Source organism: Oryx dammah, unplaced genomic scaffold, assembly GCF_014754425.2.
Source record: "Oryx dammah isolate SB20612 unplaced genomic scaffold, SCBI_Odam_1.1 HiC_scaffold_14, whole genome shotgun sequence".
Classification (NCBI taxonomy): Eukaryota; Metazoa; Chordata; class Mammalia; order Artiodactyla; family Bovidae; genus Oryx; species Oryx dammah.
In genome coordinates, this window is record NW_024070198.1 from 10,905,347 (window position 1) to 10,925,846 (window position 20,500).

Here is a 20,500-nt window from a genome sequence, read left to right on the forward strand (position 1 = left end):
TCAGAATTGTTTTGACTGTTCTAGGAACTTTGCATTTATCTGTGAGTTTTTAAATGAGCTTGTCAGTTAATCTCTCCAAAACACTTCCTGGGATTTTTTGTTGCAATTGCATTGAATCTGTAGATCAGTTTTGGAAGAATGGATATCTTAACAAAGTCACTGAGTCTACCAAATAATGAATAAGGCATATCTCCATTTATTTTGGTTCCTTCTAATTTCTCTGAGCAATGTTTTTTTAATTTTCATTGTATGGTGTTCCTGATCTTTTATTAGGATTTTTCTTTAATTAGTTCATAATTTTTGAGGTTATTGTAAATGGTATTGTTTTTTAAAATCAAATTCTGTTTCTTCCAAGCATATACAGAAACATGACTTTTTGGATATTGGTCTTCTATCATACTACATTGCTAAACTCATTTAATAGTTCTGATAACTTTTTTGAAGGTGTTTTCAGATTTTTAACATATAAAAATGTAGATGTTCATGATGTGTGTGAATAAAGACAGTTTTATTTCTACCTTCCCATCCTTTTCCTCTTCCTTTTTCTTCTCTTCTTCTTCCTCTTCCCTCTCCTTCACTTCTTTCCTCCTCTCCCCCTCCTTTCACCTGATGACTTTGGCTAAAACATCTAGAACCTCTAATAGAGTGTTGAATAGAGGTGGTGAAAGCAGAAATCCCTTTGTTGTTACTCATCTTGCTACTCTTCTCTGATTCACTCTTTTGTCATCAAATATGATGTTAAGTATAGGTTTCTCATAAGTGCTCTTTATCAGGTTAAGGTGTTCCCTTCTGTTCCAGTCTGCTGTAATTTTTATTATGAATGGATGTTGAATACATATATCAAATTCAAGTCATTCATATGCACTTCTTTTGCATCTAGTAGTGATGAAAGTTTCTCATTTATTCTTTTAATGTACTAATTGATTTTTAAATGCCAGCTTGACCTTGCACTAGGATAAACTATTTTTCGTTAGGATATACTTTCCTATTTTATATATTAGCTAATATTTTGTTAGGGAATTTTTGCCTCTTTTTTTCCTGACAGGGAACTTTTTTTCAGATTATATTAAAACAATTACATATCAATAATGGTGATTGCAGCCATGAAATTAAAAGATGCTTACTCCTTGGAAGAAAAGTTATGACCAACCTAGATAGCATATTCAAAAGCAGAGACATTACTTTGCCAACAAAGGTCTGTCTAGTCAAGGCTATGGTTTTTCCAGTGGTCATGTATGGATGTGAGAGTTGGACTGTGAAGAAAGCTGAGTGCCGAAGAATTGATGCTTTTGAACTGTGGTGTTGGAGAAGACTCTTGAGAGTCCCTTGGACTGCAAGGAGATCCAACCAGTCCATCCTAAAGGAGATCAGTCCTGGGTGTTCATTGGACGGACTGATGCTAAAGCTGAAGCTCCAATGCTTTGGCCACCTCATGCGAAGAGTTGACTCATTGGAAAAGACTGTGATGCTGGGAGGGATTGGGGGCAGGAGGAGAAGGGGACGTCAGAGGATGACATGGCTCTATGGCATCACAGACTCCATGGACATGAGTTTGGGTGAACTCCGCGAGTTGGTGATGGACAGGGAGGCCTGGCATGCTGCAATTCATGGGGTTGCAAAGAGTCGGACACGACTGAGCGACTGAACTGAACTGAATAAGAAAACAGTGTAATAAAAATGGGCAAAAGATTTGTACAGATACTTCACAAAAGAAGCTATAGATAGGGTTAATATGGACATGAAAAGGTGCTCAACATCATTAGTCATAGTCAGTTCAGTTGCTCAGTTGTGTCCTACTCTTTGCGACCCCACAAATCGCAGCAGTGAACTACCAGGTTATTGCAAATGGTATTGGTTTTTGGAGGGTTTGGAGTTTTTATGTAGGGTTATTTTGTTTGAATATAAGATGAATTTCTTTGATAGTTGTAGGGTTATTCAACTTTTCTTTTTGTGCCTTGTTTGGTGAATTGTGTTTTTCATGTAGTTGTTTTCTTTTTACTTTTTAAGATAAAGCATTTCTTTAAAATTATTTTTTAAAAAGTGAACTAAGCTAATTGCTTTCTCAAAGGGAGCAGTAAGGAGAATATAATACACCAAAGTAAATAAATAAAAATGCATGATGTATTGAGCATTTGGGTTAATTGAGTATTCTGGTTACTTGTGATTTACTCTACTCTTCTATGTTTTAGTGACTCTCAGCCCTGTTATTTGTACTGGTTATAAAAGTTACGATTTTATGCCAAAGAAGCATATTGTAAACTTTAAATATAAATATAGAAGACAGGGGAAATTGAATCTTTTCTGGCATTTTTGTTTTTTTTTTAAAAACAGATTTGTTTTTCTTTAAACAAATATAAAATGGATGAAGACAGAAGAGTCACTGTTTGCCTAGAGGTTTTGTATAATCTCAGATTATTGTGTAACAATCAGCCACTTTAAAGAAAGGTGATCTCTGACAATCTACATTTTATATCTTTAAAATATTTTCTCCTTTTTAAGGCAAACAGTTCTGAATCTAAAGATTATCTCCAAGTTTGTCTTCGAGTAAGACCATTCACACAGACAGAAAAAGAACATGAGTCTGAGGTTGGTGCTGAATTTAATTTTATAATTTATTTCCATCAAGTGGGTACAATATCATCATTTTAATATACTTGTTGTGGGTTTTTAATTATTTGTGTTCTAGGGCTGTGTGTATATTCTGGATTCACAGACTGTTGTGCTGAAGGAGCCTCAGTGTGCCCTTGGTCGTTTAAGTGAGAAAAGCTCTGGGCAGATGGCACAGAAATTCAGTTTTTCCAAGGTAGGTACCCATATGAAACTGAAGGTTTTTCTTTTAAGATAAAGAGACTTGGCTTAAGCTAAATTGCTACCTAATTGTATACAGTGAACTCTAGATACCTTGTGCTTATGAAACTTAGATCTTAGGTTCTGGTATTGTTTTCTCAATGGTAGGGCTCAAATTTTAGGTGTGTAAATATATAATTGAATAAATCATTGTAAAAATCTTACAGTCTCTTTGTGGTTGGTGGAAATGTTCTTTTAAAAATTGAGATGCAAGGTTATTGGCTGGATCAGATTTCTGTCATGAAAACTTTTGGCAGTAGTTAAACTAGCAGTTGTATCTGTGGGGATTGGGGATATGTCAACTATTTTAAGAATGAGGCTTGTAAGAGAGAATCTTCTAAATATTAAAAGTAGTAAAGGGTAGAACTCGTGACTATTAACTTGAATTTTCTAAAAAGACTTGGTTTAAAAAATGCTTGTTTAGGTTTTTGGCCCAGAAACTACACAGAAGGAATTCTTCCAGGGTTGCATTCTGCAGCCAGTTAAAGACCTCTTGAAAGGACAGAGTCGGCTGATTTTTACTTACGGGCTCACCAATTCTGGAAAAACTTACACATTTCAAGGTAAATGGTTTTATTTTTGCTAGAAAGAAAAAAAGAAGCCCTAATATTTGCTCATTTTCATAATACTTATAGTTTTATTTCTATTACCTTGCAGAATTGCTCTGTTTTTAATAGTAATAGCATATTGAATGTGTATTGCCCATGGCTTTTAGATCAGATTGACTTAATTTGTGAAACTACTTGACCCATATGATAAAAGAATTAAATGATGATGAAAACTTGGAAAAAGGACTGACGTAACATAAAGAATTAAGCACAGAAAACCAGGGAAACACTTTATATTTTATTTTACTTTTATACTTTGTGATAATGAATGATAGCCAGTCTTAAAATCTGATCTGAATGTAAAATTTCAGGTCTTACATCAGACTAATAGTTGATAAATGTCAGTTATACAATGAAAACCAAAGTGATGGAACACTGAGTAATCTGCAGCTTTTCTCACTTTTTGTCATACTTTTTTACCCTTGCCTATTGGTGGTATAAAAGGAGTCTTGGTAGTTCAACAATGTTTCTTTACTCTTTCTTAGTACTTTGAAAGACTATAAAACACAAATTCTTGTCATAGGCACAGAAGAAAATACTGGCATTCTTCCTCGAACTTTGAATGTATTATTTGATAGTCTTCAGGAAAGACTGTATACAAAGATGAACCTTAAACCACATAGGTCCAGAGAATACTTACGGTTATCACCAGACCAAGAGAAAGAAGAAGTCGCTAGCAAAAGTGCATTACTTCGGCAAATTAAAGAGGTATGGGAGTATTTTAGCAGATAAAATACACATAATTGTGACCCTTTATTAGCTCTTCAGTTTGTTTCAGCCTGTATTGAAATAGCTTGTGGTTGTTGTCTTTTCTTTGTGATTAAAAGTTTTTTTGAAGACATTTCTTCATTTTATATTATACAAACAGCTGAAATGTTTAAATAAAATAAATGTAAATGTTCTTTAATCATTTTAGGTGGTTGTAGAAACAGCAACTTTCTATATAATGATTTTTTAAAATTCCTTTTTCTATTTGTAAAAGTAATGTGTATATACAAAATCTAAACAAGAGGATATGAAAAATGAATAATTCATTTCTGAAGAGAAAAACTAATATTAACAGATATGAACATACCCTTTTTGATCTTTTTCTTGGTATACCAAAAAAAAAATGAAATCTGTGTACTGAGGTTTCTCTGTATGTCTATACGTTGTTTAGTCGCTGAGTCATGTCTGATTCTTTGTGACCCCATGGATTGTAGCCTGCCAGGCTTCTCTGTCCATGGGATTTCCCAGACAAGAATACTGGAATGGGTTGCCATTTCCTCCTCCAGGGCATCTTCTGGACCCAGGGATTGAACCTGCATCTCCACCTTGGCAGGCGGGTTCTTTACTCTGAGCCACCAGGAAGTTCATATACACAGGCAAATATAGTCATATATAAACAGTCGCCAGAGAAGGCAATGGCACCCCACTCCAGTACTCTTGCCTGGAAAATCCCATGGACGGAGGAGCCTGGTAGGCTGCAGTCCATGGGGTCGCTAAGAGTCGGACATGACTGAGCGACTTCACTTTCACTTTTTACTTTCATGCATTGGAGAAGGAAATGGCAACCCATTCCAGTGTTCTTGCCTGGAGAATCCCAGGGACGGGGAGCCTGGTGGGCTGCTGTCCATGATGTCGCACAGAGTCGGACATGACTGAAGCGACTTAGCAGCAGCAGCATAAACAGTCGCATATATCTTTATTCCTTTTTCTTTGTATGTGGGATAATGGTCTTTTATTTGAACAAAAATGAGATTTTATTATACAGACTATAACTTGCTCTTTTATTGAACATACCATAAATCTCTTATAACACTAATTCATGTCTGTTCTGTATATGTTTTATCCTTTTTCCTTTTTAATAATTTTTTATTAAAACATGTTTTAATAAAGTTATACTTGTCTATTTATTCCTTCTGGGCCTTCTGGATTTTGTGTTATGTTTTTACATGTTTATTCTGAGATTGTTAAAAACTGTTAACAATCTTTTTGGATATATTGAAAACACTGATGGGTATTTGTTTTTAAATAATTTAGAAATCCGGGTTTAAAAGTAGTGTTGTTGCTCAGTAGAGAGTAAAGTTCAGAGTCCATGATTATGCTCTCTGAAAGTAAAATAGTATTTTAACAAAATTTGTGGAGATTGGTGGACATTTGTATAGATAATTCATAGAGGAAATTCAAGTCATTAATATTGAAAAAAAATTCTCTAACAGGTTATCTAGTTAAAATATTATTTTGCCTATGAAATTATTAAAATATTAAAAACATGAGATCACACTTTCTTTTTTTTAAATCTCTTTTTATTGAGGTTGCTGTACAATATTATATGTTTCAGTTATATGACATGAGATACACATTTTCACTTCCATATATTGATTGTAAACTGTATTTCTCCAAAGCAATTTAGCAATACTATATTATTAGTGACAACTTAAAAAAAAAGTTCATATCTTTTCATCTACCAATTCAGATTAAAGTATATAGCCTAAGGGAACAATGAAATTACAGAAAGAAAAAATATGCTAAGATATATAAGATGTTTATCTTAGTAGTATTTAATTAAGTCATTTCATATCACATCTAGTCAGTTATGCAGCCACCAGATGTTTGTTAATAATTTTTAATTTTATAGAGAGAAAGCCTACAATGCAATCAGTATAGGGAAAAGAATAGAAGATATTAATAGTAATTGAGATATTAATAGTAATTGCCTCTGAGTGGCAGGGATTATATATGATGGCATTCCTTTGAATATTTTCTATAGTTTCCCCAAATTTCCTATTAGGTTGTTGAATTGAGTAGATGAAAGGCTGGTGACTTATTTGGATAGGTAATGAATTTACTGGTTATTTAATCTTAACTAAAAACATTTTTTAACTTAAATCTTTTTCAGGTTGTTATGCATAATGACAGTGATGGTGCTCTTTATGGTAAGGTTTCCTTTTCTCATATACTTTTAAGATGTTGATTATTTAAAAGCTTTTAATTTTTTAATCACTTCTGGTGATTTAATTTCTTTAATGACACAGTCAATAATACTTAAAAATGGTACATAACTATATGAAATGCCAGTCACTATAAGGTTTTATTTGGATTTAGTAACTGATTGTTAACTTTTACTGATTGTTAACTTTTATGTTGGATTCAAGAGTGGCACTATTTTTTTTGTCTGTCCTTTACATTTAATTTCATTTTGGTTTATTAACATATTTGCAAAACAAAAAAGCCAAATTTTGGTTAACACAAATATTTTTATCTGCTTTGTCCCAAAAATGTTTAACACTGCTAATCAGAAGATTTGGATACTTAGTTTCTCAAGCTGGGGAGTCTTAAAAGATAATAAGATAATAGCCTATTATCTTATTTAATTTTGTGATTATCTTTTTTTTTAAATTTTCTGTAGGAAGTCTAACAAACTCTTTGAGTATCCCAGAGTTTGAAGAATCCATGAAAGATTGTGAACACTCAAACTTGAATATGAATATTAATAGAAAATTTTCTGTGTGGGTATCTTTCTTTGAGATTTACAATGAATGTATTTATGATTTGTTTGTTCCTGTATCATCTAAATTCCAGAAGAGAAAGACACTGCGCCTTTCCCAAGATGTAAAAGGCTATTCTTTCATAAAAGGTATACTGATGAGTATTTTTTACTTTTTTGCTCTGAAGTTTCTTTCTAGGCTTTGTTATAGGAAAGCAGACTGGAAATTGAAAGTTTTTATACTATTTATTCATAGCAAGATAGTAAGAGTAGTTTGTGCTTTGAAAATATGTTTTGGTATGTTCATTAAACCTGAAGGTAAAAGGGTTTAGTATTTTGTTTCTTGAGTATTATTGATTGAATTTTAGGGAATAGTAAAAGCTGTGTGTGTATATTCACATTATTTTGCCGCTTTGTAACAGTATTCAGACCTTGGAGTTACTTGGTATACCACAGTGGTATTTTCCCAACCTTTTAAAAATCACTACCCTACAGTAGGAAATACTTATTAATGACATCATGATTCTCCACCTGCGTGTGTGTGTGTTTGTGCATATTTACAATTGGAAATTATCATTAATTATATTTACCCTCACTGCAAGGAATACACTTTGGTGTTTCATACATTCTACTTCATTTTTACAAAATGCTAGTTATGGCTCAAGAAGTTTGATTCCATGACTCACAAATGAATTGCAATCTATCTAAAATCTCATAACTAGTTAATTTTCTAGGTTTACTCTGTAATGTACTTTCTCTTTTTTTTTTTTTTCCGGATGTCTAATTCTGAGGATTCTTAACCTATTTTTAATTCTCCCTTTGGCAAACTGTGGAAGAACATTTACTTTTTGTGTTTATCCTAGAAAATCATTACAATATCCTCATCTTGTGTACTTATTTTCTAGTGGAATATGAGATACCTGAGTTGGCTATACTTAATGGCACCCCACTCCAGTACTCTTGCCTGGAAAATCCAATGGGCAGAGGAGCCTGGTGGGCTGTAGTCCATGGGGTCACTAAGAGTCGGACACGACTGAGCGACTTCACTTCACTTTTTACTTTCATGCATTGGAGAAGGAAATGGCAACCCACTCCAGTGTTCTTGCCTGGAGAATCCCAGGGACGGGGAAGCCTGGTGGGCTGCCGTCTATGGGGTCGCACCGAATTGGACACGACTGAAGTGACTTAGCAGCAGCAGCAGCAGCAGCAGCAGGACGTGTTATTAAAAGAAAGATTTCATTATATGTCTTTAGGAAAGAGATTAAAAATCTTCAAAGAGATTACAGTGTATAGAAAATGCTGTACATTTGTAAATTGATATGTGCCTCTTCATTTTTTTAAAGATCTACAGTGGATTCAAGTATCTGATGCCAAAGAAGCATATAGACTTTTAAAGCTAGGAACAAAGCACCAGAGTGTTGCTTTCACAAAACTGAACAATGCTTCTAGTAGAAGGTAAGGAGTAAATTTGTAGTATAAGCCTGACCTGAGGCACCCAGGTGTTCTGTGCTAATTTGAAAGTGAAAGTCACATAACCCCGTTGGACTCTACAATCCCATGGACTGTAGCCCACCAGACTCCTCTGTCTATGGAATTCCACAGTCAAGAATACTGGAGTGGATTGCCATTTCCTTCTCCAGGGGGATCTCCCCAACCCATGGATTGAACTTGGCTCTCCTGCATTGCAGGTGGAGTCTTTACCAACTGAGCTTCTAGGGAAGCCCTAGTAGCTGTGCTCATTTAAATACAACTAATTTAAGATTAAATCAGACAGTAGGTTTTCTGATATGTTAAATTAATTTGTAGGCATAAAACATTCTGTAAACTAAAGAGCGCTAAACACATAAGATTATCAGGACTAATTTCTTGTTCTAACATACCGTTTACTAATTGGCACTCAATGTGAAGTATTTTTATTCTTTCTATATGTAAATATCTAAGCTCAATGTTTTAATTGCCTGTAATATAGGACGTTTCTCTGTGTTTTTTCTACTTACTCTGTGAACATAGACACTGTATAAATACTGAGTTAGGCCAGTACTTCAAAGGGCTATGGAAGGATGTTTTTAATGGAAGGGATTAGAGAATGAGACAAAAGGATGTTAAGTTTAAATAGTGAGATACTGAAAACAGATTTTCTCTTAAAGGGGAAAGAGCCCCATCTCCCAAGTATGGCTTAAGGACAACATATAATCCAGATAAGCCAATATTTAGGCACGTAAGCCAAATGTATACTTTGCTTGATTCAAGTGATTAGCTGTACGTTATACCATTTTAATAAGTAATATCTTTGCAAGCAAATTGAGACTTTATTATGAATTACTCCATTCATAGAAGTTGGAATGTTGAGAAGAGTAAATTTGAAGGATCTGGGGCTAAGTGAAAGAAAGATAAGCTCTTTGGTTTTAGTAGTCGAGTGTTATGTAGGTGACAGTGGAGTACCAAATTGAGATACCTGACAGCTAGTTGGAGAATGTAGTACTGTAATGATGGCTAGTATTAGGATGAAAAATAGATATTGATTTAGATGCTTGCCTCTTCTATTTAGAATGCAGAAATAAAGAATGAGTGATAATATTTAACTTTGTTTATTTCTTTTAGTCACAGCATATTTACCATTAGAATATTACAGATTGAAGATTCAGAAATACCACATGTAATACGAGTCAGTGAGTAAGTTGAGCATTGTTTAAATTGTAATTATTTTGAAATTTTTTGTTTTGAAGAATTTTTTAAAGTTTTTTTCCTCTGGTTAATTTAGATTGTCTTTATGTGATCTTGCTGGCTCAGAACGAAGCATGAGGACACAGAATGAAGGTGAAAGGTTAAGAGAGACTGGGAACATCAACTCTTCTTTATTGACCCTGGGAAAGTGTATCAGTGTTTTGAAGAACAGCGAAAAGTCAAAGTAAGAGTTGCTGAACATGTTATCAGCATATCAAGGGTTATATTAATAATATTTAAACTTTCAGCTTTGCTAGTTTTAGAAAGCTTTTGTTTTTAACTTGCTTCTTATGTAATGACTAGGAATGGATTGTAATAAAAATTTCTTAGAGATCTTGGATTAAAAAAATGATAGAAATGAAAAGCATTATCAGTCAATGCCAGTGACTCAGGTAAACACAGTATTTTTTGTAGCAAATATGTATCAACAGACAACTTAGATAACAAGCTTTTAATGCTGGTTTATTAACAGACTTTGAAACCATATTCTTATTAATGCATTTTGGTTTTCTAGATGTGATAGATTTCTATATTAACTAGCATTTTAGGCTAAGTAAATGATAAATCCAGCCTTTACCATTTTCTAGTTAAGGTTTATATATTGCATAATTGCTATACACTAGAGAACACAACCCACTTCATTGTGACTTCCTTTACATTTTGCCTAATTGGTTATTACTATCAGTATTAATAATAGTAGCAGTGTTTAAAGAAAACAACATGAATAAACAGAAAATGACTAGTACAAATGAAACTAATCACTAACCTAGAATTTAAGTCCATGGTTGTTATGTTATTTCTTTGTAAAATTTATCAGTATCCTGACTTCACGAGACTTGCTTTAACTTTTAATTTTTTGAAAATATCTTCCATAGGTTTCAACAGCATGTGCCTTTCCGGGAAAGTAAATTGACCCACTATTTTCAAAGTTTTTTTAATGGTAAAGGGAAGATATGTATGATTGTCAACATCAGCCAGTGTTCTTTTGCCTATGATGAGACACTGAATGTGTTGAAGTTCTCAGCCATTGCACAAAAAGTAAATATAGCTAAATTTCAGAATTTGTTAAGCTTCGTATTATTAGAGTAGTAATGATTTTTTTTCTTAGAGTAGATAATACATTTTGTACTTAAAGCTGTAAACCTAGAAAATAATTGAAAATTAAAAATGTAATATTTGAGTAGTAGGCATAGGAAAAAAATTGAAAGTTACCCGTGCTTAAGAGTAAATGACCTCAGTAATAAATAACTTACCCGTTACAAATTGGAAGTATGCAGCGAATTATATGCTCTGCTGTCCATCTGGCTTATTTAGTGGCTAATTAGGAAACTCCCTGCTGGGAATAGTACCAAGAACTTAACCCAGGAAAGTAGATTTATGTCTAGTATACATGTGTAATTAGCTTTTTTCTTATCAAATATGTATTTGAGTGTGTTAATTCCTTCCTGTATATTTGTATAGATTTTTCTTTTTAATTCTCAAGTTGTCATTTGACTTAAATTTATAATTGTTTTTTCTTTGTTGACAGTTTTTACCTTTGTTTTAAAAGTTACATTGCATATTTTACCAGGTTTGTGTTCCAGATATTTTAAATTGCTCTCAAGAGAAATCATTTGGATCTGTCAAATCTCAAGATGAATCATTAGATATTAATAATTCAGATAATAAAATACTAAATGAAAAAAGGTCCACGATTTCATGGGAAAGTAGCCTAGAAGATGTGGTGGAAGATGAAGATTTGGTTGAGGATCTAGAAGAAGCTGAAGAAAAGCAGAATGTGGAAACTGAATTTACTAATGAAGATCTAGATAATACATTAGAGGATGATAAGGCTTTCAGTAGCCATGCGGGGAAGAGAGTATGTATTAACTCATATTTCTAAAATGGGCTTATTTATTATTCTGAAGTTATGGTTAATAATTCTTAAGGCTCTTTCTCCCGTTTTTTCCAACAGTACACTAAGTTTATCTTTCATTTACATGTTTTGAAAATTTTCACACCCATAGAAAGAATAATATAATGAATACTCATTTGCATTTCATCTGGATTTGCTAGTTGTTAAAATTTTTGCCATTTTTATATTCTCTTTCTGTGAGTGTGAATACACGTTTTTTTGGCCTGTATCATTTGAAAACAAGATGCAGACATAATGACACCTTACAACTGACTCCTTCAGCATGTTTCCCAAGAACGTGGGCACGTTCCTCACAATCAAAAGGCCATTTTCATACCTAAGCACTTTCACATTAATACAGTAACATAGTGTTGTATTGTCCATATCGAGATTTCTCTAGTGGTCCAAGTATTTCCTTTCATAGCCACTTTCTTTTTGATCTACAACTCAATACATTGCTTTTGATTATTATGTTTCTTTAGTTAATCTCTAATCTAGCATAGATACTTTTGAAAATCTGTGTGTGTTGTCGTGTAGCAAACCTCCAGTCTGGATCATCTTATTATCATAAGATAATTATCATAAGATGATCTAGGTTAACACTTCAGGCAAGCTTGTTATATATATGAAGTTGTGAATGGGAACATTCAGTGGGAGCATTGAATCACATTAGGAGGCAGACAATGTCTGATTTCTCCATTTTTGGTGAAGCCAAGTTTTGGTTAACTCAGTGTTGTGTTTCAGATCTCTTTTCATTGTTCCACAGTATCCTTTCACCCTGTGATTTTAGCATACTCCTCCAAAATTTTACCTTGCAGTCTTAAGTACAAGAGTGCAAAATGTGTGCCTAGTACCAATTATTCAATTTATTTAAAACAAAAATTGCTTGATCGTCTTACATTTATAGAAACAAATAAGAGTTAATGGTGTTTCTTGTAATTTCTGTCCAAATAAAATTCATACATATATTTAAGTTTCATTAATCCTGAAATACGACTTCCCAGGTGGCTCAGTGGTAAAGAATTCGCTTGCCAGGGCAGGAGATGCAGGTTTGATCCCTGGGTCAGAAAGATCTCGTGGGGAAGGAAATGGCAACTTGCTCTAATATTCTTGCCTGGAGAATCCCATGGACAGAGGAACCTGGGGAGCTACAGTCCATGGGGTTGTAAAGAGGCAGACACGACTGAGTGACTAGCACGCATGCACACAGTTCTGAAATACAGATCGTGTCCACATGACTGGTTCCCCTCATTAACTGACTTCAGTGGTATTGACACATCTGACATCATAGTGCTGTAGAAGTTTAACTAGATCAATGATGTATCGAGTTAAATACTCTCATCTTAATAGTTTATTCCAGTGTCCCTGAAAGCCATTGTTGTGCCTGTGTTGCTTAGAAATGAAGATGAAAGCTCCAGATGCCATTAGTTCTAGTTTATCTGGTCACTATGTGATTGAACCTGGTTTACCCTGGATCTCTGTAATGTAGTACTTCCCTCAGTGAAAAACTAGGCTGTCGTTAATAGTCGTCCTTTAATTTTTTTTGATCTCAAAACTGAAGTTTATATATCAATGTAGTGTTTGTTAAACTTACTAAGTTAGTCATTAATGAATTTATTAAGGAAAAATAATGTCATTTATGTAGGATTATATAGTGTAAATGCATATCTTATAATATTGACTGGGTACTTCAAAATTAAAATTTCATCCAAGTTTTTTGTAATACTTCTCAAAATGAAAATGATTAGGTTTCTCATGTTTTACAATTGTTAGCATTTTATTAATTAGAGGGTTGTCAGTATTAAAGATCATTATGAAATGTATTAAATCTCATTATGAAATATATTGATAATAACATGTTTATGCTTAAAATTCATTTAACTTGAATAACCAACCAGAATTTTTTTCACTCAGTACTTTATCATATACTAACAGTGATAGAAAACTAGTTGTTGGGAATTACTGAAAGAAACCAATTTCCCAAGGTATTCCCACATTCATACAGATTTCTTTTGAGTCTCCCACATTTCTTCTTCAGTGTGAAAAGTGAAAGTGCGATTAAGTTGTGTCTGACTCTTTGTGACCCAATGGGCTCTTCCTGCCAGGCTCCTCTGTCCATGGGATATCCTAGGCAAAAATTCTGGAGTGGCTTGCCATTCCCTTCTGCAGAGGATTTTTCCCACCCAGGAACTGAACCTGGGTCTCCTACATTGCAGATGGATTCTGTACCATCTGAGCCATTAGAGAAGCCCCTCTTCTTCAGTAGCTACTGAGTTACTATTAAATATTTATTGTTTTAAACTGGGAAAAGTCTGTGGTTATTTAAAATTATAAAAATATTATATAATCATGATAGAATCTAGAAAAAGGGAAATAAATATAAATGTCTCTAAATCTACTGATCGTGTTAATGGATTTTTACTGTTTGTTACAATATTGTTAATGGATTTTCTTCATTTAAAAATAAGTTGTGGAAATTATGAATTGTAAATATGTCATCATAATTCATTACAATAGTTGTACTGTATGATGGTACCATAGTTGAACCCATTTCTTAAGCTTGACTTTTGAGTTGAATGTTACTTTTTTTTGTTTACATACAATCACTCATTGTTGCAAAAAACACAGTGACTATTTTATAGCCAAAATATAAAATTATTTCCTCAGTAGAAGTTCTTAGAATTTCAAAGTCAAGATATCTGTAAAATATTTTCAAATATCAAATTGAGAAAGTGAAAGATCTGTAGCTTTGAGAGAGTTTATTAATTAGTTCATTATTGAGAAACTTTAATCAGAAACCTTAAAAAAAGGCTATCAGGCTCTTTTCTTGACTGCTATAATTTAAATACCTATACTGGCTATAATGTCAAATTTTAATTGTTTTATTGTTCATTGTCCATATTACATGATTAATTATGTGTGTGCTTTCAATGACAGAGTTGTTGCTTACATTTGAATAGTTACAGAAACCCGATAAAATATGTAATATCTCCCTCTGCCATTTTGAAAACTGGGGATTCGCAGTAACTGCTCTGTGTAATGTGTCAACTTTATATTTTGGCAGACTAACTTGAAACTCAGACTTAAGCATTTACCACAGACTTTGTCCTTACTGTCCCTACCTAGGAAATTTGAGTGCTCCTACTAATTATAAAAAGGGTTGCGTGGATTAAATGAAATAAAATATGAACTCCCCAAAGTAGTTCCTAGTAGATAATAGATGCTCAGATTTTCTTTTCTCTTCATTCTTTATGTAACCAGACAGACATTTGAACTATGTTTCTAAAATGTGGCGAGACGAACTTGATTTTTCACATTAATCAATCTCTGCATATACATAGTTTTTAGTGAAAATACTATCTTTATTAAAAGGAAACGTATAGTAATGAAATGAAAAGTTTTATTTTTAAACACATGGAATATCTTTCTCTTGGAATTTATTTGCTTTTTAATTAGAATTTTAATATTTATATTTTAGAAACTTTTGGATTTAATAGAAAATTTGAAAAAAAAACTAATAAATGAAAGAAAGGAAAAGTTAACATTGGAATTTAAAATTCGTGAAGAAGTTACACAGGAGTTTACTCAGTATTTGGCCCAACGAGAAGCTGACTTTAAGTAAGTTTTTTTGTTCATGTCTGATAAAAATTGAAAATTTTATTTACTTGTGAAAAAAAATTTTTTTTTTGCTTTTTTATATTAGGTGACTTCTAAACTCTAAACTTTATGCAAGCTTGAAAATAGCTATTACTAATCCCTTTGGTGACTGTGAATTATATATGAGTGATCATTTAAATTGACTTTTAATTTATAAATCTTTTTATTTACTGTCTGAGCCACCAGGGAAGTCCTGCCTAAGTCCTGGTAAAGAATCTGCCTTCAATGCAAGAGACCTGGGCTCGATTCCTGGGTCAGAAAGATTCCCTGGAGAAGGAAATATCAACCCACTTCAGTATTCTTGCTTGGAAAGTCCCATGGACAGTTGAGCCTAGTGGGCTAGTCAGTGGGGTCTCAGAGTTGGACACGACTCAGCAACTAACATTTTCACACTTTCACTTTAATTTATAATGTGCTTAATCTTAGAAATTTAAAAATGTAAAGTAGTGGTTTTTCTGTTTCTTAATGGGATTAATTTCTGTTATGAAGGGAAACTCTCCTTCAGGAACGAGAAATTTTAGAAGAAAATGCTGAATGTCGTTTGGCTATTTTCAAGGATTTGATTGGTAAATGTGATGCTCAAGAAGAATCAAAGAATGAAGATCATGCCATGAAAGATGAAACTGAAGTATGTTAACTGAAATATTAAATACATGAAGTAGAGGTGCCAGGATTTAGTATATGACATCAGTGATAATTTAATATACTTCAGAATTAAAAAAACTTAATATGTAATTTTACTATAAGTAGATGTGCTTTGTTAGGAATGTAAACACAAATAGTTTAAGTATAGCTATTGAACTTAGAAAAAAATATCTTTTACATTTATATCTTTGGTGGTGTTTGAGTCATTGTGTTTGTAGGTAGATTGCTTTTTGTCTGATTATGGGATACTCACTCAGATTTGTTTTAAACTTAAGAATTTTACATGGCTGACAGACCTATAGGGTCATTTAATTCCCTTCTGATTAAAAAAAATATATTTATATATAGAAAAATCACTCTTGCTTGGCCGAATAACCATTCTCTACTGTTGAGGAAACATTTTTCTTCTCTGCTGCTTCTACGGAAGCTGAAATCAATCACATCTTTTTGGAATGGTTGGTTGTTTTTGTTTTGCTTTGTATTTTAATTAGTTCAGCGGTCCAGGATGATGATGTCTAGGCTCTTGCCATCAAACCATCATTCTGTGTCCCTGACATAGTTTGGGATTCAGTCTGAATTGTGAAAATGAGGATTTGTTTCTTCAGCTTGCCCAAAAACTCTTTTAAGACTCGTTATATGACTAAGAGTATACCTGAACTAGGTAATTATAATTGTTCTGTAAACTGTACATAAACAACGAACAGTTTATGACATTGTTCTTACGGAGAAATAATGTCTCATGTTCCATAAAATAGAAGATGACTAATGGAACACATCTTTTTCATATTTGGAGGTCCTTCTGTATAAGAAAACATAAACATGTCTATAGTCACCTAATAGAAAAACATAAAATATGTTTAGAAAATTGTAAGTTGTGCATTTGTTTCGCTATTTGTTTTTAAAACATGCTAGATGGTACCACACTGAAGTAGTGAAAGCCACTGTTAACATTAGGCATGTGGTTTTTGCTATTTTTAGGAAGGACATAATTATGTAGGAATTGAAGATATTATTGATTCTCTTCAAGATGATGTCACTGGTATTAAGAAACAGGCTGAAATTGCTCACTTATATATTGCATCTCTTGCTGACCCCCAGGAAGCTATTGGTTGTTTAGAAATAAAGTTTAATCAAGTTAAAGCTGAATTAGCTAAAACCAAAGAAGAATTAATCAAAACCCAAGAAGAGTTAAAAAAGAGAGAAAGTGGTAAGTGGCTGTATTATATCCCTATGTAGATGTTATAAATTCTTAAAAAGACAGTTGGTACGTATGAGGTTTATGCAGCTTATTTACCAAGTGGTCAGAAAACGATGGAGGTAACATTTGATATTTTACCATTCATGTGAGTTTCCAGTAATTTACTAGTAAAAATATATTTTTCCTTTTCTTTACTTTTAGACTAATATTACTAGAAAATAGACTTTCAGGAAAATCCAAAACCTAAGTATAGCTTTATCAGCAAATTAAGAAATCTCATAGGAAATTGTAAAGCTGTGAAGTTTGTTCATTTGTGTGTGTGTGTGTGTGTGTGTGTGGTGGGGGACTGGGAAGGGTTGTCACATCCGAGTTTCAAGTATTAGATGAAATACTCTGCCCTTTTCTGTGTGAAATAAGATGGGTGGAAAATAGCAGATAAGTGATGCCTCATTATGAAGTGGATCAGAAAGGTATAAGCTACTTCTCTTCTGACATTATTCCAGAAATTTTCTACTGTTGGGTAGACAGCATTCATTTTTGCCCTGGGTTTTGAAAGTGGCTTTTTCAGAAACATTACTCTGTGGTGGTAGAATTTGTAGCTGTTTGTGTGCTTCTGTTGCTGTGAAAATTCTTTTTCCTGAGTATAACAATGAAGTGTCTACTGTAGCAGCTTATGTTTCATGTTTATTTAGCGATATATTTTTTTAGGTGCTTAGATATTTATTTTTAATATTCTTTTTCAGAATCAGAAATTAATTTAAATTCATTGGTTCAAGAGCTTGAGAAATCTAACAAGGTAATGCTTTTAAGCTTTATCTTGATAAGGAAATTAATAAGTAAAATAGACAGCATGAATAATTAATGAGTATATAAGTGCCTTCACTCTCATACCTCTTTCCACATATGGTCTTTGGAAAGTTTCTTTGGTCTTTCCAGAAAGGTTTTATTTGTATATATGCATATATATGTGTGTGTATGTGTGTAACATACTTCTTTTGAAAAATTTATATGAATAGGATTGTAGTTCTTTTGTCTTGCTTTCTTCCCTTAGAAGGCATCTTAGATCTGTATGTGCTGCCAGAGAATCATCTCTATGTCATTTTTTTACCAGGTTCATTGTGTTGAATAGATTATTTAAATAGTATTTATCTTGTCTGAAGTTACTGTTTTAAAATTTAGGATATGGCCTGATCAATGCACAGCATCAGAATCTGAGAATCTCTAGCACTTTATACCTTCAGATCAGATAATTACTCTAAGTGGTTGTAGATGGATTTGACATTGTTAGATCTAAGTATGAAATTGCAGGTATACATAGAGGTGAAGTGAATTTAAAACTCTAAACTTAATGTTTTTCCTGACCTTCTTTTAACTTATATTTGTTCTTCTAAAGAGCTGAATATTTTAACATATGCTCAGATATAAATAATTCAAAATCTTGGCATCTAATACCCAATACTTAAAAAGATAACCAAACTCAATACAAGACATTTTAGTTGTTTAGACAGTTCCTATTCTCCTCCTTTTCTTTTATTTTTTTTCCTATTTATAAAAATAGCTACTAGTTGTAAACATACTGTTATATTAAACTATGTAAAATAGAAGGTACAGTAGTCCCCCATAATGTCTCTCTTATATTGAAAACAAATCCAAACCAACTTGGTTGGTAGCTCTTTGAGATTATTTTATGTATATATACACATACATACACACATACATGTTATTTTTTATAGAACATTTTCTATAAACTCTTTTAAGTTCTTTAGTTATCTAAGTCTCAGAACAACCTTATGATGTAGATACTGTTTTTTGTTTTTTATGTGGGCATTAAATAACTTGCTTGAGGTTCACAACTAGAAAGTAGAGAAGCTAGGAATCAAACCCAGATCATGTGACTCCTGATTCCTCTTATCCATTATGATATATTGCTTCTCTTTCATTTTATATTTAGGCATGTTAATTTTTTAAATGAAAATAAAGTCATGCTATGCATAGTGTATTGCTATTGTTTTTTGTTTTGTTTTGTTTGCTTAATCTTAAAATTTGAAGGAATTCTAAACTCTATCATATTTGCATTCTCGTTATCCCCAAAGTACATTCACTAAACTTTGTTTTTTTCCTTCCCAAAGAAAATAATTGTGCAGAATCAAAGAATTCAAGAGTTGATGGATAAAATTGACCAAAAAGAGGATACTATTAACAAATTTCAGAACCTAAAATTTCATATGGAAAACACATGTAAAGGCAGTGTAAGAATCTAACTTTATTTGTGTTATAAATTAAATAAAGAGTATGTTTGGTTTGGTTTAAAATAATTTAAAATAGCTTATACAACTGAGACTAATTCACTAAGAATGTTGACTTGCTTATCTTGGCAGTGAATTCAATTCACTATCGTGCTAATATGAAGTTTTGAGAACTTAGAAGATGGCAGTTTGATCTCCACAAACTAAGCTATGAATGTTTTGTACATAAGAGGGACAAGTCCGTGTAGCCCTTAGAAGTTTAAGCCTCAGCAAACTGGATGGGGAGCTCTGGGGTGAAAGAAACTTAAATGTGCTTTGATATCCACAGATCATAAAGATCTGTATCTCTTTGTAGCTCTGCTCTATTGATATATCTGTCTATATCTGTACATCCATCTCTATAGAACTATAAATGACATTAGGTTTTAGAAACTTGTTTCTATTTTACACAGTTTTGCTAAAGTTCATCTATTTAATAGCAGGGATATTTTCTTTTAAAAATTACATTATTAACTATAGCATATAAAGCCTTTTTGGGCTTGTCAGGGCTCAGCAGTGAAGAATCCGCTTGCCATGCAGGAGGTATGGATTCGATCCGTGGGTCAGGAAGATCCCCTGCAGAAGGAAATGGCAACCCAGTCCAGTGTGTCTTGCCTGACGAATCCCATGGACAGAGGAGCCTTTTGGGCTACACTCTATACTGTTGCAAAAGAGTTGGACACGACTCAGTGACTAAAATATAAACTATTAACATTTTAAGGATTTTTAAGTAGCCTTTCATAAATAGAAATGTAAGTAATTTTATACTTAGTTAGTTTAGGATTGGATGATCAGCCTGTCTTTTAGTTGTTTTTTAAATTAAACAATGGTTTTGGCTTTCTTTTATATTCATTTTTTATTGCAGGTACCTTCAAATTATCTTTTGACGTATTGTTAATAACACAATAGGTTGAGTAAATTAATAGCTAAAATTCTCTGCTTTTGTATGTCTTTTCTCTAACAGAGGCAAGTGTGGTATACAGTAGTTCCCCTTTATCTGCAATTTCAGTTTCTGTGGGTTAACCTTGGTCAGAAGGATTAAATGAAAAATGCCTAAAATAATTCATGAGTTCTACACTGTGCAGTGTTCTGAGTAGTATGATGAAATCTTATGCCATATTGCTCCATCCTGCCTGGCCTGACTCATCACTTTGTCTAGCATATCCCTCCTGT

At 32.9% G+C, this 20,500-nt stretch overlaps 1 protein-coding gene across 6 annotated transcripts in view; it reads left to right on the forward strand.

Moving 5' to 3' along the window:
- The window catches only part of KIF20B (kinesin family member 20B), an 81,599-nt gene that overhangs the window by 12,140 nt on the left and 48,959 nt on the right, over positions 1-20,500 (forward strand). For 4 of the 6 annotated variants that reach the window (XM_040254725.1, XM_040254729.1, XM_040254728.1 and 1 more), the window contains 16 exons: positions 2,500-2,586; positions 2,687-2,803; positions 3,272-3,410; positions 3,979-4,163; positions 6,337-6,373; positions 6,847-7,074; positions 8,268-8,379; positions 9,526-9,597; positions 9,686-9,832; positions 10,524-10,686; positions 11,219-11,506; positions 15,021-15,160; positions 15,689-15,827; positions 16,823-17,051; positions 17,786-17,838; positions 19,172-19,291. In XM_040254725.1, coding sequence (XP_040110659.1) covers positions 2,500-2,586; positions 2,687-2,803; positions 3,272-3,410; positions 3,979-4,163; positions 6,337-6,373; positions 6,847-7,074; positions 8,268-8,379; positions 9,526-9,597; positions 9,686-9,832; positions 10,524-10,686; positions 11,219-11,506; positions 15,021-15,160; positions 15,689-15,827; positions 16,823-17,051; positions 17,786-17,838; positions 19,172-19,291 — 2,256 coding nt within the window. The remainder of the gene's footprint in view (positions 1-2,499; positions 2,587-2,686; positions 2,804-3,271; positions 3,411-3,978; positions 4,164-6,336; positions 6,374-6,846; positions 7,075-8,267; positions 8,380-9,525; positions 9,598-9,685; positions 9,833-10,523; positions 10,687-11,218; positions 11,507-15,020; positions 15,161-15,688; positions 15,828-16,822; positions 17,052-17,785; positions 17,839-19,171; positions 19,292-20,500) is intronic. The other 2 variants (XM_040254730.1, XM_040254731.1) reach the window with 1 other exon arrangement.